The following is a 25,250-nucleotide window of genomic DNA, read 5'->3' as shown; positions in this document are numbered from 1 at the left end:
TTTGCTTTGTCATAACTAGTAATCCACTACCACATCCTCTATGTGACTACTTTTCAGTAGTGTGAAGCTGGGTTCCTGCCTCAGAAGAGGCATTTATTTGTAGACCAAATTGAGCTGGTGAACAGCAGCTATAATGAAAGGGAAGTAAGGATGGACAAGTATGTGGTTTAAAACCCCACAAAATAAAGGAAGTGGGAAAGATGAAGGTGTGGAGGTCAGCTTGGAAGACCAACCAAAGGAAAAGAATTATGTGGAGGCAATCAGGGGTAAACAAACCTCTCTTGCACAGGCCAAGAGGGTAATTTGGGCTAGGCAGCCTGGGGGTAGATGTCATGCCTGTGTGTTTGTGAAGACAGAGTGCCTGTCTGCATAAAGTTCTCCAAGTCTGCAGAGCAAACCGGATAAATAAAGATGCACACAAAATTTATTTATCAAAAGAGGCACATATCTTACAAACATAAATTGAATCCTTGTGCCTTGAAAGTGAAAATAGAGAGAGGGAGTTGCTTACTCTATGGATGGAGACATGAAGCTTATCCTGGGGCATATTTGTCACCACTTCTTATTTCTTAATGAGAACTAGTACACATCTATATTGTGGATAATTGTTGATTATGTTCTACTACTTATTTCAGCCCAGAAACCTCACAAGAGCTATATCATCACCCAAGCAGGAAACCTGCCATGCAAAAAAATAATCCATTTTGTTGCCCAAGATGATATCAAGTTTCTAGTTTTCCAGGTGCTCCAGGAGTGTGAATTACAGGGGTACACCTCTGTCGCCTTCCCAGCAATTGGAACAGGTCTGTGTCTCCCTTTTTTGAAATGGGTTCAGTGCATATGATTCTGCTGATCTCAGGGCTCAAGGAATGAGTTTGATTTATCTGGAGGGGTTATTATTTGCTGAAAATATATTTGGAAACTGCAGTCTTCAAAACTGTTATTAGAGATTTATGAAGAGCTAGAAAGCTTCACTCCTTGCAGACATTTAGTACATAAAGAGTATGAGTATTCTAGAACCAACACTTCCTTGCTAACAGGGATTCAAAGGTATATCTGTGCTTCCTGGAGAACCTGCAGCCTGATATGTGTGCAGCTCAGGGAGAACAGCCAGGGAGCTACTTCTCCACTGCTGAAATCAGTAGATGCAACTCTGCCTGGCAGCCGCACAAGCAGGGTTGATGCAGATGGAACATGAGCCAGTCAAAAAGGCCAGATTGTCCCTTTTTCTTCTCTTGTTATTTTCAGTTAGTTCGGTAGAAATCCATAGCATCGGAGAATCCAGAACTGTGCCCCATGCATGGGGGAACCCCTTGCATGAACAAAACTAGGCCTACATTTTGAGCAAGGAGTTGGTTACTGGGCCACTGAGCGTCAGGCCTGTGGCCTATTAGGTACTCAAGCTGTACAATCTACATCATAACCTGAATGGTTGCCATGCCAACAAAAGGAAACTTCCATTTTTCCCTTGCTGGAAAGGTGGTCTCAAGCGTTCTTCTCATGATAAATAGAAACCTTTCCTCATTGCCTGCCTGACATTATTCTTGACCTGTTTATGATCCAAGTGATTGTGGGTATGTTCATAGCTGTTCTTGTAAAGATGTTTTAATAATTTGCAATTAGCAGTTCTTAAAAGCAAAATATCTCTAACTTTTTTCAGGAGAGGCAGGCCGCAATCCTGCTGAGGTAGCTGACAAGATGATAGATGCAGTAACTGACTTTGCAAGAAGGAACTCTCCTGCATCTGTGAAAACTATTAAAGTTGTCATCTTTCAGCCACATCTGCTGAGTGTGTTCCATGCAAGCATGCAGAAAAGAGAAAGGCCTACTAAAACACCAATCAAATCATTTATTTCCAAGATAAAATGTAAGTAGATGTCACTTAAGTGCAGGTTATAGATCAATCTGTTTAGCAGCAGGTAGTAATAATTAATATTAATTACAATATTTATGTATTTCAATGTAGCATTCCGGAGCCCTGAGAAACGTTCCCCAAAGGAAAAAAGCACAGGAGTTTTGGAAAAGAAAATCGACCTGGCTGTTGTGCAAATTTGCGGTGAAATTAAAAAGGAAGTGGAAGAAGCTGAAAACTGGCTGAGAAGTGCAATTTCAAAGGAACAGCTTCAGACAGAAATTGTAGATGACTCCATCTCTCATTTCAGTAAAGAAGAGAATGAGGAACTGCATCACCTACAAAAGAAATTAAAAATTGCTCTTTATTTGAAGGGTACCTCTATTGGAATTTCAGGTTTTGGGAAAGATGTCTGGATTGCTCATTCAGCTATTCAGAAAATGATCCTCAGGGTAAAAGCTACTAAACAGGAAGAGGTCCAAGCAGGACTTTTACAAAATTTAATTGAATGGCAATATTTTGAAGAGGATTCCTATGTGCCCTTTGATAGTCTTACAAATATGCAGTTGGAAAATGCTTACAGGGGAAAGCAGAAAAGTATTTCAGTCACCATTGGTGAGAAAAAATACACAGTGGATATGAAACTTAAATATGCTGTGGATGACCAAGGAAAACAAACAGCCATTAGACGTGTTGATAAATCTGAAGGTAAGTAAAAGCATCTTGACAAACTGAGGTTCCATGTGAAAACCAGGTTGCATCCAGCCTAATAAGAGAAGGAATGGTAAGAATATTCAAAGTATTGTTAGGAGCTTTCTGCAGTTGCTTTTCTGGAGAATGTAGAAAGGAGCTGAATTGGGATTTAAAAATAAAAGAACCCTGCAGTTTTTTAAAATATTTTGAAAAGTAGGTAATGCGTTCTGAGGTTCTTATCAAGCTTTCTAGCAATAATTAGGTGTTTGTAGCAGCTGTCATTCTAGCTCTCAGCTCACTTCTGGTTTTGAGATGTATCTTTTCTATTTACTGCTGATCCTGATAAGGAGCTACCTCTTTCTGACTCATCCATAAGCAAGATGTATGGGCTTTTAGAAGGATTTGTAGCAGGGCATACTGAATTTTAAGCAGTGTTTAAGGGATTTGTGTAAATATGATTGATCATGTTTCTTCTGCAGATCAAGAGTCAACAGTGCTCCCTGCAACATGGGACAATATGGAAAATGAGCGACTCAAAATAGTGGAACTAAGACCAGAAACAAGAGAGTATAGAGATGTGCAGGAAAGGTTTCTGCAGACCTGTCAGTCATTCCGAATTGAAAAGGTATGTCATAATTTCTGAGCACAAATGCTTTGATGGTAAGTGATAAAAGATACTAACAACAATGGAAAAAGTAATTCCATTGGGATTTCTGGAGTTGGACAAGTCTTTCTGGCTGTCACTAACTTCAACCAGCATCAGTTTAGTGGGGTATTTGAAGCAGCTCTTGAGCAGTTGCTTCTTCAGCGCCAAGGGAGAGTGCTCTTGGAATGGTTTTTGCTGTAACAGAGCACAGCATTTGCCCACGTAAGCTGTGTGTGCTGTGCAGGCAGGGGCATCATCTCTGGCCCAGAAACCTGCAAAACGCTCCTCTGTTGTTTCCCATGGAGTGTCTCTGTCATGTTCTGGGCTGGGTTCTGCTATCTGTGCGCCAAAGTTTGGAAGGATTTGAATAACTTGTTTCATCATTTGGTATAAAAGCATTGGAGCTGGGAGGGGAATCTTGGAAGCAGATCGAACTGTCTATGCACAAATTTTTTTCGTGACAGCAACCTACCCTCTTTCTTTCTGTCTTTCTTACTTCAAAACTTTGCAGATTGAAAGGGTACAGAACCCATATTTTTGGAAGGCCTACCAAATAAAAAAGCGTGAAATGGATAAAAAAAATGGCAACACAAATAATGAGAGGCTTCTGTTTCATGGGACGAGTAAAGAGTCATTAACCTTAATTAACAACCGTGGATTTGACCGGAGCTATGCTGGAATGCACGGTAAAGTGACTATCTAAGCAACCCTTGTTTTCCTGAAAGAGGCTAGGACTGATTTACCATGCCATTTGAATAGTCCTGCCTTGCAAAATCATTTGTTTTGTTATATCTCTGTATTGCAAATAAAAAGCAAATTCACTAGCTCTGAAGGTGGCAGATAAGGGATTGCTGCTACTGAAACACTCACAAACATTTGTTTTTCTGACTACAGCTGCAAACTTCGGAAATGGAACGTACTTTGCTGTTAATGCCAACTATTCTGCCCACGACAACTACTCTAAACCAGACATGAATGGGAAGAAGCACATGTACTTGGCTCGAGTCCTTGTTGGAGAATATTCTCAGGGCAGAAAAGGAGCGATCACTCCAGAACCAAAAAATGCTAGTAACTCTATAGATCTGTTTGATAGTTCGACTGATGATGTGAGCCGGCCATCCATGTTTGTAATTTTTAATGACATTCAAGCTTACCCAGAATACCTTATCACTTTCACTAGATAAGTTGTTTTGATTGCAGCCACGATTGCAGGTCTTTCAGCCTTTGTATAGGATGGAAACACCTATAACAAAACACACAATGAAAACAATAATTAGTTGTATCAAATTAATTTCTATTTCCATTTAAGCAATCTGGCAATTTCTGATACCTCTGAAGTAGACTTCTTGTTTACACTTGGAACATAACTTTGTACTGAAAACTTCTGCTAGATTACATATTAAGTCTTTGTACTGTATCGGCTTTTCCATGCAGCCTTAGGGCCTTCCTAATTGCTGATGAGGAGTGGGAAGGGATAGTGCAGCCACGGACTGTACAGTGTTGCATTTCTGATGCCTTCTTACACTCTGTAAGTGACAATCTCATTGTGGATTATGACACAGTGGTTTTCAATAAATAAACTAGTCATAGTTAATGGCTTATGTTTGTCTAGACCTCTCAGAACATTTAGCATTGATTTTCAACCACTGAACTTCAATGAACTTGATGTTACAGATATGGATTGACTTGTTTTTAATACCATAAACCTGCTGCTTTGCAGTGCCTCCAACTACTGAAAACTCTTAGCTCCTCTGAATGAATTGGCTTTGACTTATTTGGTTAGATGATTAAGAAAAAAAATCTTCCAATACCTTCTTTACATAGTTAGTTGGGTTGCTGTTAAAGTTTTACTGTTGATGTGTCCATGTGAGCAATAACTATCGCAGGGGAACTGTGGCCAAGGAACACCTTTTCTGGGAATGTGGTGGGAAGTACTGTGAACCTGCAATTCAAGTATCTCAGTAGAGCCATGAACATCAGGCTGTTCATTCGCACCCATCCCATTGTGACAGTGCTGGAACAACTCCCTTTGGGCCTTATTGCTTCTCGTTATGTCAGTTTTCTAACCACTGAAAAATGCTGACTGTTGAAATCAAGTGTCTTGAAATCAACTTCACCTGGAGCTTGAAATCAAGATATGGGTATGGGGGCCAAAAGTCTTAAGTTTTACTTTTACAATGAATAAACTTATTAAATCTCTGTAACAATACCCATGGTCCATGGTTCATCAGTGTGCCAGGAGCCAGAGGAGATGGCTCCAGGTGCTTCATTGCAGCTGGTGGGTCACTGGTACCAGTCTGACCATTCCCTCCAGAAGACAGTACTGCATCAGTTCTCAGTTTCCCATTGCCACAAGAAGCTGCAGAGGACACCAAGGTGTTTTTTCACCAGGTTTTTTCATTACAGGTGCCATGGGCATCCAGCATGGAACAGAAACCTGCAGCACTGGGCTCTGTGCAGGCGATGAGTGACAGATGCTACTTATCCAGTTTATTCTAATCAAAAGGCAAAGGTAGGGGGCAGGGGCACACAAAGGGACATAGAATCGTAGAATATCCTGAGTTGGAAGGGATCCACAAGGATCATCAAGTGGAACTCCTGGCCTTGCACAGGAGAGCCCTGAGAGCATTGTGCAAATGTTTCTTGAACTCTGTCAGGCTTGAGGCTGTGGCCACTTCCCTGGTCACAGGGAAGCCTGTTCCAGTGCCCACCCACCCACCGGATGAAGAACCTTTTCCTAATATCCAACCTAACCGTCCCCAAGTAGAGCTTCAACCTGACACTGCTTGTTCCACCCTGACCTTGTTCCTCCAGCAGCGATGTTGCAGAATGTGGCATATGTAGAAGTTTTCTTAAGAAACCATCTTCTCTGAGGTTTTATCTTTGTATACTTTCAAGCTTAATCAACAAGAAAGGAGATTTAATCCATGAAACAGATAGCAGCTAGCAAGAAAGCTCTAATTGCTGTCCAGGTGTTAGACAAAAGTACTTGTTGGTAGAATTGCCTTGTTAAGGTTTAGAGCTCAACATGTCACAGTGATCTCAGACCTAGGATGAGGTTACCAAAGCTTCAGGAGAAGGATGTACCACTGACAGTGAACGTGAAGAATGCCACAAGGACGTTTGGCAGGATGCTCAAGATAAGGAAGAAACTATTAAAGATAACTCAGCAAATCGGCTGAATCAGCTTGACTGGGGTAATATTTTGAGAACAATTCCCATGTGCCCTCTGACAACCTCACAAATATGCAGTTGGAAAATGCTTACAGGGGAAAGCAGAAAAGTATTTCAGTCACCACTGGTGAGAAAAAATACAGTGGATATGAAACTTAAATATGCTGTGGATGACCAAGGAAAGCAAACAGCCATTAGACATGTTGATAAATCTGAAGGTAAGTAAAAGCATCTTGACAAACTGACGTTGGGATATTTGGCAGGATCCCCAAGATAAAGAAGAAACTATTAAAGATAACTCAGCAACTGTGCTGAATCAGCTTTGACTGGGGTAATGGTAATTCCGGCAAGGGGAGATCACGACCACCAACTCACTTGGCCCACCGAGTGAAGAAACCCACCGACCCAAAAGAAGAGAAAGATTGAGAGCATGTGGATTAATTGGCATGAGAAGCAAGACAATCGTTAACCAGCAGAAGACAGGAGACTAATTAATAAGAGAGCTAAGTAACTTGTAGCCAAGGAACATTACTGCCTTTGTTTGATAAAATATATGAACAGTGAAAGAAACCGCTTTGGTAGTCTCTGTGCTGGCTTTGTGAATTTGCCACCCAGCGCTTCTTTCTGCACAGAACTGTAAATAAATGAAATGCTTGACTGCGTGTGTGGATTGGCCTCTTGTACAGCGGGTGAAAGAAACTCTTTTGGGACAACAGCGACACGGGCTGGCAGCCCCCCGGCACAGGGGCAGAGGGGACATTCTGTCAGGTGAAGGGGGTGCCCGAGGCAGCTTCGGGTGCTCGAGGGGGAGAGAAGCTTAAGGGCGCGGGTGTGAAGCTGCGACGGGGGTCCCGAGGAGCCGGCCTGGGGCAGGTGTGTCGCGACAGACGGCGGCGGAGCCCCGAGAGGCGGGTGCCTGCCGGGAAAAGGCGCGGCCGCCGCTCTGGGAAGCGAAAGCGAAAGCGGCGGGGAGCGGAGCCGTCGGTGCGGCGATGGCGGGGCAGCGGCCGGGCGCCTTCCCGCTGCTGGTGCGCGGGGACTGGGGCTCCGCCGAGCCGCCGCCCGCCCTGAAGAAGAAGCTGCTCTGCTACTTCCAAAGCCAGAAGCGCTCGGGAGGCGGCGAGTGCGAGCTGCGGGCCGGCACCGACGCCGAGACCGGGACCGGGCACCTCCTCGTCTGCTTCGCCCGCCCCGAGGGTGAGCGGCCGGGCCGGGCGGGTCGGGGCGGGGGACCTGGCGGGTCCAGGGCTCGGGGTATGGATCAGGGTATGGGCTCCCTGCGGGGATGAGTGAGGGTGTTGGGGGTGGCAACTCACAAGCCTAAACTTCCTGCTAGTTAAAAGATAGGTTCTAACTTAGTTGTAATACTAGCTCCTGTCTAGTATGTCATCTACAGTATCTATAGTACATAGATGCCATATACACCCCCTAATATACAGTATAGATAGTCTCTAAACATGGTGTGATTCTTGTGGATGTCCTGTGCAGGGCCAAAACTTGGACTCAGCGATTCTTGTGGATGCCTTCCAACTCAGAATATTCTGTGATTCTGTGATTTTTTTCTTATCTATATGCTTAGATGTGGTGTTTAGTTCTATCCTCTGGATTATGTATTGCAGAAAAGCTATAAGCTAATAAATATATCCTACGAGCTATATGTCTATATATATTAATCTTGATGCACACCAGTATTCTCCAGATTGCTCTTGGGATAATAAAGGTTACGCTAATCTAACAATATATGTAGTAGTTACAGATATATATGTATAAAATATGACATATATAAGATGCCTGTATTTCTCTAAACTTGCTGCAACGTGGAAAGGATTTAGCTGCAGTTGGGTTAGATGTACACATACATATGCATGTATGTGCATAAACACACACACACAGAGATTTTTTTTTTCCTTGCCTTATGTATCCCAGTTGCTGACTCAAAGAGCCGGTAAGTTCAGGACATAGAGCCACAAGCCATTTTGGCTGAAAGAGGATGTGAAGGGCTTGGGGGCGGTACCGGGACTCAGCAGATACCCCCATGAAACACGTGATAGAGCTGAGCTTTGCATCTCTCGTGTTGCTTTGGGGAAATAATGTCCTCTGCCGTTCCGTTTCTTTTCAGGCAGAAAGCCTTGTGTGTACTGTGTTCGTGTTATGAGTTGAAAGCTCTTTGATTTCGTGGGACAGCATGTGTGTCTGTCCTGGGTCCGGCTAGGACAGGGATAACTTTTGCAGCAGCCAAAAGGGGCACAGCCAGGACCCAGGGGATATTCGATCCCACCTGAGCAAGCACAGGGGGAGCGGGCAGGGAGGGCGGTTTTCCAGTGTTTGGCGAAATAAGCGGTTGGGTGAGCAATGGCGCCTGAAGTGCTCGCCCCTATTGTACACTCTGCTATTAGGATTGGGGATGTTACTACCCGTTTTTCTGATATCTAGTAAAATGGCCTTATGTCACCCTGTGACCTTTAATTTTTTGTGCCTCCAGTTCTCCTCTCCATCCCATCACCACGGGGTGCAGGGGTATGGGGTGGTGAGCAAGCGGCGCGTGATGTGGGGTGTTTCAGTGGGAGCAATAAATTGTGGAATACCATTCCTAAACCACAACAGTGTCCTAACGTAATGGTGGAAAAGCGCTAGGTAATCCAAAGCTGTATTTCTATTCAGATTTTCACTGGGGTGTTTTGGTTTAATTTAGTGAAGCAACGAGTTCTTCAGAGACAGCCTCATGAGTTGCATTTGGAAGGAAAAGGAAAAGTGAAGTTGACTGTCACAGAGCCTGAAACCACACGAGCTACTGAAGAGGAGACACTTGAAGAAAAACTAGCTCCCACAGAGGTGAGTAAAAATTATAATCCCAACCAGAGGTTTGAAACAGTGGTGACAGCATGAAATCTGTCACTGATATTTTGCTTTCACTTTATTTTAGGCTCTGGATGCCATGAGCAACCTTCAAACAAAAGGTAAGATGCTATCCATCACTCTGATTCTTCCTGAAACAAAAGATATTGGTGCTTTTCTCCACACATGGTTCCTGTTCTGGGGGGAGTTTTGCTGAAAGTTTCTGAGTTTGGTAGTGTGACTCAGGTGATAGAGGGAAAGATGTCTGGCTGGTGACACTGCAGACTTGATCACCACAAATGGAGTTCACCTGGCCAGACTTGGACAATGGGCCTGGTTTAACTTCCTGCTGCACTGATGGCAGGGCACGGTGGTCAGCAGGGGGCTTTACGTCGAGTCACACAGGGCTGCTGGTGGCCTGTGGTGCCTGTGGATGTCCTGGGCTGTGTTCAGGCTTGTTACACCTGCACCAGGGCTAAGAAACAGATGCAGAGGCTGCAAAGTCTCTCCCAACCCTTACTGACACCTGAGCAGCTGTGGCCAATTATCTCAATGGCTTTTAGTTGAGTTTAGTCTCTGACCCAGAGAAACACCAGTGACCTTGACTTGTTTACTCATGCCTACTTTTGTACCACCACAGAAGGTGCCTGCAGCTTGCAGAATATTGCATCTGGGCTGTTTTGGATCCCAAAATGTTGAGGGATACCCTGCAGTATTTGTTTGGTTAGCAATTTCTTTTCTTGGGGAAGGAGAGTAAGGGTAAGAAGAGTCTGCTTATTCCAGGAAATGTGTACCAACATTCTGTGACTTACTTATCTTTGTGCTGCAGAGAGTTTTGTTCCAAGCAGCGAACTCCAGGAAGAAGCTGGCTCTGCAGAGACGTCACCTTCGGTGGTGTTTGAGAACATACAAAAATGCAGTCCAAACTGCTTACGTTTGCTGTTGGAGAACATCAGCGGCCTGACTGTAGATGAGGACTTCACTGTGGAAGTGATACCTGAAATAAATGTTGCTGTAGCTACCTTTATACAAAGTCTTGGTAAGAGAGGGGGACACCATCATTCATCGCCATGTATATGTACAAGTAACAGCTTTCAGAGCCCGATTCCTCTCCTGTTAGAGATCCAGACTGTTTTATAAAAGTACCTGGGTTGCAGTCTCTCAAGAAAGATGTCTTACATACAGCTCTACCAAAGTGCCCGTGACCCAAATGTTACACTGTAAAAAGAAAATGGTGGTGCCTCCATTCATTGAAATTGGATGAGAATGGTTCATTGTTCCCATCTTGGTTTGGGTTAGATGAAGAAGAATTGGAAGTGCACAGAATGTGGGGATTTTTGCAAGTTGTTAAGCTATATAAAGTCTCCTCTTGAGAAGACAGGATACTTCTGAGATGGGAACAGAGATACAGTGGTAGTGAATAACAGAGTAACACGGTTATGTGCTTTTCCCCTTTTTTATTACAACATAGACTTATTTGGCACCCAAGACACTTTTGTTCCAAGTAGAGAGACAAGTAGACTGGGCTCGTTCTCTTCCAGGATGGATAGCTGAGGCTGATGTTGACCCAGGAAAACACGGTCCCTTCATCCTGCTCTTCTCTTTACAGATACTGAAGAATTTGTGAAAGCATGTTTACAACACAAGAGAGTGAGAGAATTCAAAATGACTGCCAGGGTTCTTGAATTGACCCAGACCATCAAGGCCGAAAACCTACCGGACAGCATTTCCCCAGATTACATCACCGTTTACTTTGAGAGTGCACGGAACGGAGGGGGGCCTGTGTCAGATGTCCAGCTCTTCCCTGAGGAGAACTCAGCCATCATTACTTTCTGTGATCGCAAAGGTAACACTGTCTTTTGCCTGACCAAGGTGCTTGCAGGCAGACAACTCGCAAGGAAATCACCGCAGACTTTTCATTAGGGAAAGCCTGGCTTGCTGTCGCTAAAGTTGGCGTATGCTGCCTTTTTCCTGAGTGCTCTGGATTTAGAAATACTGCTGCATGTCTAGGGTTTCAGAATCTCTTGTGGTTTTCCTGGGTTTGGTTTCTTTTTGGTGTTTATTTTTCTTTATCTTATCAAAGATTCCTTTTAATGTCTGCTTTGTGCATGGGTTGTTCGCACTGGTGTTTTTTCCCCATTTGCAGAGGGTTTTATCTGCAGTACAAAACTAATTGTCCTTAGAGGTAGAGAGAGCAGGATCTGTCAATGACTTCAGCTTTCGCAGTTCACTTTCAGAAACTAATTAGGATGAAATATCTTCATTTCAGGCAAGAATAGAGCTAAAGAACAATCTAGTTACTATTCCTTGTGTTGAATCACTGTCCTCTTTTTGTGCTGTGCAACCTCTGGTATATACCTCTGTGTTAGGAGACTCCTGGCTTAGTGAAGTTATTTCCTTTTAGTTAAAGATTTATCTTCCAAGTGATTCCTTTTCATCTGACTCTCAGAATTTTCTTAAGAATATTTTTTACATGAATTTAATATGTAATTTGGATCATTATAATGTGGTTTTAAGTCACTGCCAACATTCTAATTTCTTTGCTTAGTCCATTCCAACTAAAATGGCAAAAAGAAAAAAGGGTAAAATGCACTAGCCTGAAGAATTTCATTCGACGTTAAGGAGTATTTCATAGTATATGTTGATATAGCCCTGCTCTGTGGTGAAGTTTCCTTAGGAAACAAGAGTAAGGTGTAGCTCTATGTGTAAATGCAGACACAAGCATATTTACCCAACTAGTAGGAGCCAAGCCTCTTCCATTGTCCCCTACAGAGTGGTTTGGAAATCCGAGAGACATAAAAATAGCTCTTTGAAATTAAAGAGAAAAGAAAAATCAATGTAATAGTTCTATAACCAGAGACATTTGCTTGATTTGAAGTTAATGATATCTGTATGTTTGTACATATGTGCACTGCCTTTCAGATGTGAACACGGTCTTGGAAAAGCGGCATTTGCTGGAACAGACGCTGATTTCTGTGCATCCCTATTACCACTCCCTGGGAACAGCTCTCTACGGAGGAGAAAGACCAACTATCAAGATGCCAGACCCCGTTGGGGTGCCACTAGACCCGTATGTCTGGCAGTTTTTACAAAGGCATAATAAACTGATCCAAGGCATAAACCAGGAAATGGCAGTTTGCCATTGTGAGCCCAAATGGCCCCAGGCAGACTGTGCAAACCCCAATGTCACGTTGTGCCCTTCGTCATCTCTCTCCGAGCAGAACAAGGCAATGATTAAGTTGATCAAGACGTGGAAGCAAGATGCTTCTGAGGAGTTCTCACGTATCATGGCACGTTACACAGCTATAAAATGTAAAGTCAAGTCAGCAGATTGGGGAGATGTGAAAACCAGGTTGTTGGAAGATGTTTCTTTGATCATAACTGATATTTCTGAGGACGTGGTGGCGATTGCAGGCAGCAGAGCAGCAGTGGAGAGTGCAGAGAAAGAAGTGAGGGAATGCATGGAAAAGGCCATGAAGCAAAGTGAAAGGGAAAAACAAAGCATAGAAATTTCTGTGCCGGTGGTCCCAGGGAAGTATGCTGTGCTACACAATGCTGGGTTAGAAGACAATATTCACAAGGAATATCCATGCCTCAGGATCTTTTATGATGACAATAAAAAGGCTGTTCAGTTGTGTGGATTACCTGCGGAAGTATATAAAATCAAAGCTGACTTACTGGAAAAGGTGTTGAGTATGCCTTATACATCAGTGTCCATTGATCCCCGTGTTTTCCACTATCTACAGGGTTTGGATAATAAAAAAATGTCAGATATGTTATTCCTTCAGAAAAAAATTTATACTTTTTATGAACTTGAGGAGAATACTGTGTTGCTGTATGGAGATACTCCCACAGACCTTTTAGAAGCAGAAAAGCAAATAAAAACCAGCTTAGAATCCAAGTGCATCAATGTGGAGGACGGTGAGGTCATGAAAAAAGAGCAGTGGAAGAAACTTCTTGTCTCCTTGCATAAGACATACAATTCTTCCCAGGAAACTGTAATCACTGAGCAGTCTGTTGGAAAAGAAAATAAAGTGATTATTGCTGGCTTTTCTAAGGCTGTGACAGAGGTTTATCAGAAGCTTAATGATTTTATAGATAAAAACACACTTGTGGAAAAAATAATCCCAGCAAATTCAGTGGTGGTAGAGTTCATAGAGAAGGAGAAATCTGGTGCTTATTGTGAATTGAGGAAGAAAGGGGTGACAGTACGTTTTGACATCAAGACACCATGTATTTCCCTGAGGGGACCAAGAGCAGAAGTGCCAGAAGCAGTCAACATGTTTGAAAAACTTGTCTCATCCCTTTACTCAAAAAATGTGCCAATTGATAAACCAGGAGCCAAAGAGTTCTTCATTGAGAGGCAAGATTCCTGTGTTTTTGAGGCAAAGCAGAAATTTAGCTGTTTCATTAGAATCAAGGAAGAAGAAGAAAAACAACAACAACAATGGAAGGGTGAGAAAGTGAAAAGAAAGCTCTACTATGAAACAAGACTGCCACATGGAATTGTAGTAGCAGTGTATAAAGGTGACTTGAGTGATTATCCTGTTGATGTTGTGGTGAATGCATCTAATGAAGACCTACAGCTCCTTGGTGGCATTTCTGGGGCACTGTTAAGAGCTGCTGGTCCAGCACTGCAAGAAGAGTGCGATGAGCGGGTGAGGATGATCGGGCGTTTCCAGCCCGGCAGCGCAGTTCTCACGGGCGCTGGGAAACTCCCCTGCAAGAACGTCATTCATGCTGTTGGGCCCAGGTGGAGGAAGGAGGAGGCAGAAAAGTGTATATGGTTGTTAAAAAAGGCAGTGAAGAAAAGTCTAGAGCTAGCTGAAACATACAATTGTTCTTCCATAGCTCTGCCTGCTATAAGTGGAGGGATTTTTGGCTTTCCACTGCAGACATGTGCAGATTCAATTGCATCTGCCATCAAGGAGACCCTGGAAGGATCCATGGGGGACAGCAGCTTGAAGGAGGTCCATCTTGTAGATAATGCTGAAGAAACTGTTCAGGTCCTGAGTGAGACAGTAAAAGAAGTGTTTTCAGGTAAATCATCCTCCTCAAGACCGCGCGCGGAAAGCTGTAAGATGAGAAAAAGGCAGAAGGAGAAGACAAAAGAAGGTGTGAAGATGGTTACTACAAAGGAAGGACTTTGTGTCCATGTAGAGGAGAAAAACACTCAGGAAGCCACGGTAGGTCATCGATTTTCTGCTTGCTCTCTAACTTTATGGTAAAATCTTCTTTAGTTTAAGTAAAAAAGGAAGAACAGTAGGTCATGCTGTTTTACAAGGCACTTGCTACATAAGGAATCAAGAGTGTGCTAGCTAAACAGGGATGCAAGCTTGCAAAACTGAGCGCTGGTTGGGATCTGTCCCTCTGCAGCTGTTTCTAGAGGGCAGCTTTGAATCTCAGGATGTTTTATTCTCAGCTTGGTTCTGTTTTCCTTTTTTCCAGATCTAAGGCCAACATGTAAAATAGTTTGCTTGTAGAAGGTAGAAATACCTCGTACAATTATTTGTATGATCTGCAGCTATCTTGGTTGGATATTATGGTAAATCAGTACCTGCCCGGGCTGCTGTTTTGGGAAGGCTAACAGGGAGGTTGGAGCTTTTTTTTTTTCAGTTCCCTATTCTTTGGATGGGTGAAAGTGACAGCCTATGGATAATTTACTGAGTTCTAGAAAAGAGACTCCATAAAGGAGTCCATGTTCAGATTGTTTTACCAAAGTCTAGACCAGATTTCTCCCATTTTTTTTTATTCATTTTGTTAGCAAAGGGTTTAACTGCTACTCATATAGACCATTAAGACCCAATTTACACCTCTGATGTAGGTTTCCCCTTATGTTTTCTTTTCTTCAATGATGTAGAGTGCATCTGGATAAATCTTTTTCAGCAACTGCTGGTTTTCATACTTTGGAGTTTAAAATATCCCTAAATTACTATTATTATAATTATCCTCCTATTTCAGTGGCCATGTTGGTGCATGTAAAAGCTGATTCCAAGAAAGCAATACTAGATATGAAAAAAACTTCCGTATGACACACATGTCAAATTGCTTGGTAGTTAAAACATCTCCAGTGGAAAAAAGCAAAGTAATCACCAAACTTCAGGACTTCACCTCTTTTACTTCACGACAGCAGAACTACCTCCCTGTGCCTGATTTTGGTTCATGAGGTGCTGCTTTTCTGATAAGGTGTAGACAATCCCACATCAGTGAAATGGAGGAAAGGGACATTAAACTTTCGACATTAGGTGTACCTTATACAGTACCTATGTTTTGCATCCTGTGATGATGCTGGAGAAAAAGGAGCAATGCTGCAGTGGTTCTTCACAAGGAAATGTAGGAAAGTCTGGATCTGGGCAGAGGGGGTGAGACAAATGGCAGAGGATGGTTTTATTTCACCTGCCCAAACATTGGCATCTGCTTGGACAAGGTGATTCACAGCTTCACCACCGCTGAGGCCTTGAGAGCTATGGATGGATGGATGGATGGATGGATGGGTGGATGGGTGGATGAGTGGGTGGATGGATGACCTGCTCACACATAGTACCTGTGGTTTTGGTATTCACAGTGGGTCTAATGCTGCCTACCACAGATTTCCTACAAATCCAGGAAGACTCAGTGTCCAGAAGCTGTGCTGAAAACCAGGTTATTGCTCCAGGGGCATCTGGTTTCTTATGCCATGTGTGGCTTTGGTAGTGCTGTTTGTCTTGATGCATATTTTGACTCCAAGTCTGGCTACAGATATTTTTGCTGTAATCTTGTTGCAGACGGATGTTGTTGTCAACAGTGTTGGCCCAGATCTGCAGTTTGGCGTGGGGCCTCTTTGCAAAGCCTTGCTGGAAAGAGCTGGACCAGCACTCCAAGTAGAGTTTGACAAAGAAAAACAAAGTCAGGCTTCTGGTCCAGGGAGTGTGGTCTGCACCAGTGGACATGCTCTGGCCTGCAAGTCCGTGTTTCATGCCATACTACCTGGGTGGAATGGAGCAGAGACAGAGAAGGTACCTTTCAAATATTAAATTAAAATAAATAAATTTGGAAACAGATGTCTTTGTGATCTGTCCTGAAGTTTCAGGTTTTAGCTTACTTAATTTAGATGGCTTGACTCCATTTGCTTCTGTTGGAGTGACCTTAAAGGTGCTTTGATGCACTGAGAGCTTCTTTTCCTACTGGTTACTCTCTTTGGAACCGATAATAAATAATGCCTTAGAAAAAAAGTATCTTTGCTGTGTTTTTCAGGTCCTAGAAGATGTAATGAATTTATGCTTGAAGAAAGCTGAAGAACTTGGACTGAAATCGATCTCTTTCCCAGCTATTGGGACTGGAGGATTTGGATTTCCTAAAAGCATTGTTTCTAAGTTAATGTTTGATGTGGTGTTTGAGTTCAGTAGTAGCCACACTCCGAAGAGTCTCCAGGAAGTTCATTTTCTCTTGCATCCAAAAGACATTGATAACATTCAGGTAGTTTTTCTCAGGACAAAGCTGTCTATGTTACGTGCTGTTCTGGTTGTGCCTTACTAATATATTTTAGTTATGTTGCTTTCTTGAGGGAATAATTTAGCACTTTCTTACTGCTGTGGGCCACTGACAGTGGGATGTCTCTCCAGTGTCTCTGAAATATAAACTCTCAGCAAGCACAAGCTGCAGACAAAATTGGCCTCACTGCTGGCTGCAAATGCCTGTAGATGCTCCCTCGTCTTTTGACAGAGGAGATCTGGCAATTCAGACACATTATTTCTTATCATACTGTCTACACTGGGTCTTCAGCTGTTCTTAATGACACTTAAATATGACTGTAAATTCCATTAGGGGGCTCAGCAAGAGCTACGTGGCTGTTAATCTTAATTATAGAAACATTCCATGGATAAACTGTGAAATACTGTCTTTGGTACCTTTTTTCTCTCCTTAGGCTTTTACCACTGAACTAGAACATAGGGTAGCTGCAAGTTGCAATGCTGCAGCACCACAGCCAAGTAAGTTGTGTAGGGGCAGGAGGTGGGGCAGGGGGGAGAATGTAAATACTGTGGAGTGGTTTTATATGTATCAGGAGACGAAATAAATCATCAGGGCACAGGGCATTTTTCTTCCTCCTAATGGACTTTCCTTCTTAAATGCCATTTGTAAAATCTGTAGGAATTCTTTTGTCCAGGGCATGCTCAACTCTTGGTGAGGCCAATCTTACCATATGGAAGAGAGTGTCCCAATAGGAAACCCAAGTGGAAGAACTTTGCCAAACAAGCCATGAGTGATATGTATTTCTGTACCTTTAATCTCCTCTGTACAGATATATATAGACAGAATGGATGTGACCCAATAGCAAAAGCATCTGAGTGAACTGCTCCAAGGGCAGAGGCTTATTCATAAGGATATACAGCTCGCTCTTCTCAGTTGCTGGGTACCAGGGAGATGAATTAAAAGTGTGCAGATAAAATACGGCTTAGAGAAGTTTAGGCTAGAAGGAAGGAACAGTTTTGTAGCTGTGAAGGTAAAGATGAAATCACTTGCAAAACTGATGTGATGGGATCTCCATTATTGGCAGTGCTAAAGCTGGATACTCCATTTCTTGTAGGGGTTAATTCAGGAAACTGTGTTACAGAGCTGCTCAGATCAGACAAACCCTGAGGCCATTTTCTGAATTTGTGTTGCAAGAATTTACAGGAATAGAAAATGGTTTCACTTTGACAGCCTTTGAGCAGGAAGAATACTGTGGCTTCCAGCCTTCAGAAATGGAGTAAAGAGAAAAGCAGAGACAGTGGACATCCATCAGACTGATCTAGAGCATATTCCTTAAAAGGATAAATAGAAGTTTCCATCAGTGGAAGAGAATAATATCCCAAGCTAGAGGAGAAGTGACTGAAGATATTTTCTTTCCCTTGCAGGTTTCATTAAGCCTGTTTCTACTGAAGTATTGGGAGTTCATGAAATGAGGATTGGTTCCATCACGCTCCAAGCAATTAGTGGAGATATTACCAAGGAAGATACAGAGGTTATTGTAAACATATCAAATCCGTCATTTGATGCCAAAACAGGTATTGTATTGAAGATGTAGTCATTTAGGGATAAATTTGGGCTAGTTTTTAGAAGGGGGTAGGGGAAAGAATTGTCCATAAGGGAAACTTTTATGAAATATTTTTCAGATGAGAGAGAGGGATTTGTGATTAATCCCGAAATAGATCTTCAGTCGCTTTTTTACGTGTCCTAAATATTCAATTTAGTTTCCAAACAGAATGCATCTGACCAGATATTTCTTGCTTGAAACCAAAAATGTTTAAATAAAATGTTTAAATAAAAGGGAATGTTTAAATTTAAATGTTTAAATAAAAGGGAATGTTTAGATCAAGTAGAATTCTGAAAAACTGCTCTTGTCCTAAAACATTTCACTAAGAGCCAAAGTCCTGGTTAAGTAAATTGACCTGTAAGAAGCAGACGGTTCTGACACTGTGAATTAGATGCATGACAGATACCAAATGATAAAATTCAAAGCCATGGGAGAGTTTGGTGAAGGCGATATGGGTTTGGCTGGTGAAACAATGAAATAGGAGTTGTTCTTAATGATTTGTAGTCAGCAGTGAAGGCAGCCACTCCAGTGTGCCATGGAGGGGGTTTAGGGGAACAGTCAAGGTTTTGTACTTTGTGGGATTTTGCCATACAAAAATTTAGGGCATTTGTAGTGTACAGAAGTTGGGCAGAGTATTGACTTGACTTAACGAATGTGTACGCTTTTGTTGTGTGATTTAAGGGGTCTCCAAAGCCATTATGGATGCTGCTGGTTCCCAGGTTGTAGACGAATGTGCTCAGTACGGTATGTTGATGCAACAACTTAAACATCAGTGTGTTATGCACATTATTGTCATCCTGGATCCAAGACACGGCCCTGTACCAGCTACTAAGAAGAAAATTAACTCTATCCCAGCTGAAACCAGGACAACCTTATCATAATTCCTCTGTTCTCTGCATTCTGGCAGATCAGTAGAGCTGTAAAATTCCAGCTCCCTGGGTTGGCCTCCATGAGCACAGAAAGCCACATTCTAGTTACATAAAAAATAAGTGGCATAAGAAAGGATTTCTCATATAAATAAATTTGGCATGCTTTTAAATACAAGTGAGCTGCATTTAAAGTCATCCTAAATTCTTACATTGTACTTAATAGGAAACTACTTTGTAGCAGAGATCTCAGGAAATTCAAAAACACACATTTACTTGAACTGATTCCTCAAAGAATCTCTGCAGAGTATTTATAGAGAAAACCAGAGAATTAGTTAAACCCAGGATAATATAACTCACCATAGATCTCTTTCCACTTCTTCATGTTCTCTTCTAGGATCAGGAGAACCAGCTGTCTCTCCAGAAGAGATAGCCCCTTTGAAAATGTCTCCTTCTTTATCTTCTTCTCTCTTCCAGCTGGGCAGCATCAAAGTGGCTTTATCACTACACAAGGTGGAAATCTGTTGTGCAGTAAAATCATTCACTTGCTTTCCAGTAACCACGTAAAGAGTCAGGTCTCCAAAGTACTTAACGAGTGTGAGCAAAGGATGTACAAATCTGTTGCCTTCCCAGCTATTGGAACAGGTTTGTGTTTTCTTGGGGAAGCAATGAGGGCTCTGATGGGGATAACTGGGACAAACTTAATGTGGGGAACAGTAGACTTGTACAAGAAACTGTTCCCTGCTATGTGCCTTTTCTTTTTGTTTAGGTCAAGCAGGACAGAGTCCAGCAAAGGTGGCTGATGAAATGTTGGATGCCATAGTGGAATTTGCAAGCAAAAAATCAGTACAGCATTTAGAGACAATTAAAATCGTCATCTTCCAGACAAATATGCTGAAGGACTTCTATGAAAGCATGAAGAAAAGAGAAGATTTGGAGTCATCCACGGCGGATTCGTGGTTTTCTGTGCTTAAATGTAAGTAGGTGAGTTTTCTGGGTGCATGGGCAAATTGAAGTTCTTCTGTTTACAACTAATAAGTGACATATATTTATTTACAGCCTTGCTTTGGGGCAAAAAACAATCTACTGAGAAGAAAAAGCCCGTGATTTTGGAGAAGAAAGTCAATTTAGTCACGTTTCAAATTTGTGGAGAAAGCCAAGAAAATGTGGATGCAGCTGAGTCCTGGATAAAGGATTTAATTTTAAAGGAACAAAGTGAAACTACTTTTACAAATGAGCTAATTGAAAGTTTTGGTGAGAGGGAAATTGCTGCTTTAGTAGATCTCCAGAGAAGAAAGCATGTCACCATTCAGCTTGACAGTAAACTTTCTCCCCCAGTAATTACTATTTCTGGTATTAGCAGAGATGTCTGGTTTGTTTTGGTAGAAATTCAGACAATGGTCCAAAAAATGAAGGACGTTGAAGAAGAACAATCCAAGGCAGAACTTCTTTCTAACCTGGTAGAATGGAGGTATCTAGGAAGCAACGATACCTTTGTTGCTTTTGATAAACGGACAAATATGCAGCTGGAGGATGCCAGACTAGCTAAAAAACCATATCTCGATGTCAAAATTAACAAGAAGAACTACAAGGTGGATCTGAATACTCTACAGGCTCATGATGACCAAGGGAAAACTATAAACATTCAGCGTGTGTCAAAGAATGAAGGTGAATTACACTTTTGTTAAATAACAAAAACTGTAATAGTGATTAATGAATGATGCTTCTGATAAATGCCATCTCAGGTATCCTAGAAAACGTAAGGTATTCCGTAGTTGTTGTTTTTTTTGGACATGCCATAGCCAGCAGTTTTGATTTTCATAGCTAGTGGCAGGTATGACTGAAACCAGAGCATCAATGTTAAAACCAAATACTATCCATACATACGTGACTAGTGAGCACAGATTTCATGCCGAAGTCTGACAAAGGAAGTGGTGTATGAAGTGGGGTTTTCCAGTTTGTTTTAGTTAGATATTGCTATGGGGATAATTGGACTAGAGAAAATGTAAAATTTTAACTTTGCGTTCATTACAGAGCCAGTGATGTTTGGAAGAGAGAGAGTACTTGTAGAATAAAGTATTGTGAACGGTACTGTCCTCTTAGCCCCCTCTATGCAGTTGGTTTTAAGATGTGCCTGTGAAGCTGAGCTAGTTGTCTATCATAATAATGTAATCTCTGTTTTACATATTTGCAATCAACAGAGCTCCCTAAGGAGTGGGAAGACTTGCAAAATGAACGGGTCAAACTGGTGAATCTCAAGCCATCACATCCGGATTACAGAACAGTTGAGAAGATGTTTAGGACAACCTGTGCCAACTTTACCATAGAGAAGGTGAAATCCTCTGGGGGGGAAAAATGTCCATGCTTGGGCTAGAAACATTAATATACTTTCTAAATATTTGTTTGCAAGGTGTCTACAACCCAATACACCTTTCATATGTCAGTCTCCCTGGCACTCTACAGGGTGGATAAAAAGCAAAGCAAATTTCGTAAGAATTGTTCTGCCATTTCTGCCTTCTAATAGTGCAAAAACAGTGACCATCAGTCTTTAGGCTGACTCTGTGTTAAACTAATGTGGTACCCACTAGTTAATGTGGTGTTTCCCATTATGAAACTCTATATTGAAATGGAAGCATGAGCAAGCGTGTTCAGAACACAAGGAAAAATATAAAGTCCTTGCAGATTGACCATAAAGCTATTTTACAACTTCTTCCCTGTCATTCCCAGAGCCTTTCACTAAGCTGTTGGTTTTAACCAAAGAATCAAGATTTGATTCTGCTTATTAAGAAATCTGAAACAGAATGCACAGAGACTTAATTGCCAGGGAGAAGATGGAATCATTCTGAATCAGGAGAAGAGATAAATAGGAGAAAATACAGTCAAAATAAGAGTGAGAGTAATGTGTTTGAAAATTTTCTTCCATCAGGAGCTTCAATAAGTATGGTCAGAAAAACACAATTAGAACAAAATATCAGTGTATTATAGAAAAAAAAATCGTGTAATTACATGATGTCTTTTTCCAATAAAAATGGAAAGATGTTACAGCAATGCCTTTCAGATTATATTTTGATGCAGAGACACTGCTTCTCCTTGAGTATGTTCACATTGTTGGCATAGGGAGCCAGCAACATCTATCCTCCCACCAATTTATTTTTATCCAGGAGTTTCTTATGTGTTGCTAAGTTACGCATTTAAGGAAGCAAGTTTGACTTTCAGGCTTAGATCTAGAAGAGAAACAAATTCAATGTAATGTTATCACTACAGCCTATCCTTTAGTGAGGAAATCATCAGTAAAGATGATTGAGATGTACAGAAGGCATCTTACAACATTGCTTCTAGCAGTGGTACAGCAGCCTGTTTCTAGAAATGACAATGCACAGCACAATGATTGCTGTGTACCTGGTATACTGGAGAGGCAAGACAAACGTATGCTCAAAATTACTAAGCTTGAAAATCTGTTGTAATGTGCTTTGGTTTCTGATTTTTCAGGAGGTAACATATTCAGTTCCCCTACCCAAACCACATACTAACAGGGCATAGTGAAAATGACTGTCATTCTTTCACTTTGATTTCATTTTACTGCTTTCCTGCCATGATAAATATTCCTTCCTACCAGGGTAAATATAGTTAATTTTGTAATTTTGCAGATTGAAAGAGTACAAAATCCCTTCCTCTGGCAGACATACCAAATAAAAAAAAAATCTATCTGTAAAAAGAACAAAAAGGAAAATAATGAGAAGTTGCTATTTCATGGGACAGCTGCATCCTCACTGAGCACGATCAACCACTGTGGATTTAATCGCGGATTTGCTGGAAAGAATGGTGAGTCATTATTCAAATCAGTTAATTTCCTAGACATATGGGTGTTATGGACTGTCAACATTATAGTGCTGTCAGCACAACATGAAGACTGAATGAAATTGGAGAACAAAATAATAAATAACTCCAGAGAATAATCTATATGATAGAGGAATTATTTAATAGACAATTATTAAATATTTAAAATAAAGATGCTCTGCCTTAGTTCAAAGATTGTTTTGTTCAGTTGCTCTAGTACACTCATGTTGTGTTTATTATTTACTAGCATTCAAAAATGAAGGACAGGATCCAAAGAAGTGGAACTTAGACTGAATTGAGGTGCTAGTTGCTCTTAGAGGCCTCATCACCTTACTTCAAAAGTCCTTAATTTCTATTCTTAATGTCTTCTCCCTTAAGACTTCTTTGTACATGCTTAGGGCTGACTTGATCTTGAGTGAGCTGGGCAGCTTAACTCAGATCTAGTTGACACTTTGGTGTGGTCTGGATCCAAAAGTAGACGTTTCTCTGCCCGGATCCTCTGGAGGTCCTTACACTGAGATTTTCTTGAATAAATGAAGCCCAGCATACACAAAATACGTCAGGTTGTGCACAGGTAGGAATGGGAGCCACAATTTCTTTTTAAAACATGACCAGTGGAGATGTAATTTCACTTTCCTGTCAGGAGGTTGGATTTATTCAGAAAGTAAGAGCGCTAGATCCCCATGTCCTCTCTCTGTTTGTCAGTATTGACATCCACTTTTTCATCTCAGACATGATTTACGATTGGAAAGGCAGCTTCCCTTCTGTCAGGCTGGGTAGCCAAGCAAAAGTATCCAAACGTCAGAGCAGCCAGACAGGAAGGACCTGTGTGTCTTGAACAGCTTTCTACCAGTGTCAGAAAAAAGAAGTTTGTCTCGGACAAAGACATGTGATTCCTCTAACTTGCTGGGAAGTGTGACTAGAAAACTGTAATGGCAATTATATAGTAATTTTAAGTAGAAAAGTCTCTGAAGAATTGAAATTTGATTGATTGCAGGCTAAACAAGGCTAAATAGATAGAGAAGCCCTTTTCCCCATAGGAAGGGGGGTAGTCAAAACCTGGGCACTGATACAAACCTGATATCTATGTGGGTTCGTATTTGATCCTGATACAAAGGATTATTATGGATTTTTCTGTTTAAAACTCTCACTAAATTTATAACATCTGCAGAGTTAAAAAAAAGGGGGGAGCTTTAGAGATTCCTATGAGAATAAGAACACTAACTCTATTTGAAAATGTTGTCCTTCCAAACAGCTGCAGCCATTGGAAACGGAACCTACTTTGCTGCTCATGCAAGTTATTCTGCTCAGAATCAGTATTCTGTTCCGGATGTGAATGGCAAAAAACACATGTACTTGGCTCGGGTCCTCACTGGGGAGTACTGTGCTGGGAAGGCTGGACTAATCACTCCACCACCAAAGAACCCAGCAGATCCTACTGACCTGTATGACAGCGTAGTTGATAATGTGTCTAATCCAACAATGTTTGTCATTTTTAATGACATTCAGGCATATCCGGAATACCTTATTACTTTCAAATAATAGAACAACCTTAATAGTCTGGAAAATTTTAGTGCCTTTTCACATGTGTGAATTAACAGGGCAATTCTCTATTCTTGTTTATGTTTAGGTTTCTTTAGGTAGTTATTGATCTATCCATGTGTTTAAATGTCTTCAACGAGGACGAACATAAGCAAGTATTTTTGGACATGCTATTTCAATATTCACATTTCAAATTCAGTTATGCAGAGATGTAGGCAAGAGCTGTGAGAACAGCTCCAATCTTTTCCTGTGCATGGCAGAGGAGAGTGGTAGGAAAGGCAGCTGCTCTGCCTTACCTATGGCCAGAAATAAGTGGCATAAGGTAGGTCAGCGTACCTACCATGTTCCAGTATTCACCATGTACAAAAGGCATTTTACAACATTGCCTCTAGCAGTGGTACAGCAGCCTGTTTCTAGAAATGACAATGCATAGCACCAAGTGCTTGGCTCCCTGTGAAGATTTGTTCAAAATGCTCCATGCTGAGAGATTCTTAAAGGTCTTTTTGGACCTAAACAGTGCTATGATTCTATGATTTTAATAACCTCACTCACCAGCAGAGTTTTCAGTCATTCTCAGGAATCCACTCACCCTTGTTGGTGCTGAAAGTCTGGAAGAAAAAAAATTTCCAGTATTTAACATTCACTTTGCACTCATTGTTTCACCCCCCCTTACCCTCTTATGGCATACTTTCTTATTCCCTAGGTATAAATTACTGGACGTTGATATTCATACCATATTCAACAGGTATTCAT

General features: G+C 41.6%; 1 protein-coding gene across 1 annotated transcript in view; it reads left to right on the top strand.

Annotated features, from left to right (window-relative positions):
- PARP14 (poly(ADP-ribose) polymerase family member 14) overlaps positions 1 to 24,497 on the top strand; it is a 38,008-nt gene extending 13,511 nt beyond the window's left edge. The window contains exons 14-36 of the mRNA XM_039382189.1: positions 636 to 803; positions 1,661 to 1,867; positions 1,967 to 2,560; positions 3,025 to 3,170; positions 3,703 to 3,877; positions 4,086 to 4,364; positions 7,239 to 7,562; positions 9,058 to 9,197; positions 9,289 to 9,322; positions 10,030 to 10,239; positions 10,810 to 11,046; positions 12,123 to 14,386; positions 15,965 to 16,195; positions 16,434 to 16,655; positions 17,104 to 17,167; positions 18,074 to 18,223; positions 18,934 to 19,115; positions 19,484 to 19,763; positions 19,888 to 20,094; positions 20,178 to 20,786; positions 21,320 to 21,450; positions 22,766 to 22,940; positions 24,211 to 24,497. Coding sequence (XP_039238123.1) covers positions 636 to 803; positions 1,661 to 1,867; positions 1,967 to 2,560; positions 3,025 to 3,170; positions 3,703 to 3,877; positions 4,086 to 4,364; positions 7,239 to 7,562; positions 9,058 to 9,197; positions 9,289 to 9,322; positions 10,030 to 10,239; positions 10,810 to 11,046; positions 12,123 to 14,386; positions 15,965 to 16,195; positions 16,434 to 16,655; positions 17,104 to 17,167; positions 18,074 to 18,223; positions 18,934 to 19,115; positions 19,484 to 19,763; positions 19,888 to 20,094; positions 20,178 to 20,786; positions 21,320 to 21,450; positions 22,766 to 22,940; positions 24,211 to 24,497 — 7,316 coding nt within the window. The remainder of the gene's footprint in view (positions 1 to 635; positions 804 to 1,660; positions 1,868 to 1,966; positions 2,561 to 3,024; positions 3,171 to 3,702; positions 3,878 to 4,085; positions 4,365 to 7,238; positions 7,563 to 9,057; positions 9,198 to 9,288; positions 9,323 to 10,029; positions 10,240 to 10,809; positions 11,047 to 12,122; positions 14,387 to 15,964; positions 16,196 to 16,433; positions 16,656 to 17,103; positions 17,168 to 18,073; positions 18,224 to 18,933; positions 19,116 to 19,483; positions 19,764 to 19,887; positions 20,095 to 20,177; positions 20,787 to 21,319; positions 21,451 to 22,765; positions 22,941 to 24,210) is intronic.
- The last annotated feature ends 753 nt before the right edge of the window (positions 24,498 to 25,250 follow it).

Source organism: Pipra filicauda, unplaced genomic scaffold (genome assembly GCF_003945595.2).
Source record: "Pipra filicauda isolate LSUMZ 115617 unplaced genomic scaffold, ASM394559v2 scaffold10_size6260569_pilon, whole genome shotgun sequence".
NCBI classification, from domain to species: domain Eukaryota; kingdom Metazoa; phylum Chordata; class Aves; order Passeriformes; family Pipridae; genus Pipra; species Pipra filicauda.
This window is presented reverse-complemented; position numbering and strand designations above follow the sequence as displayed.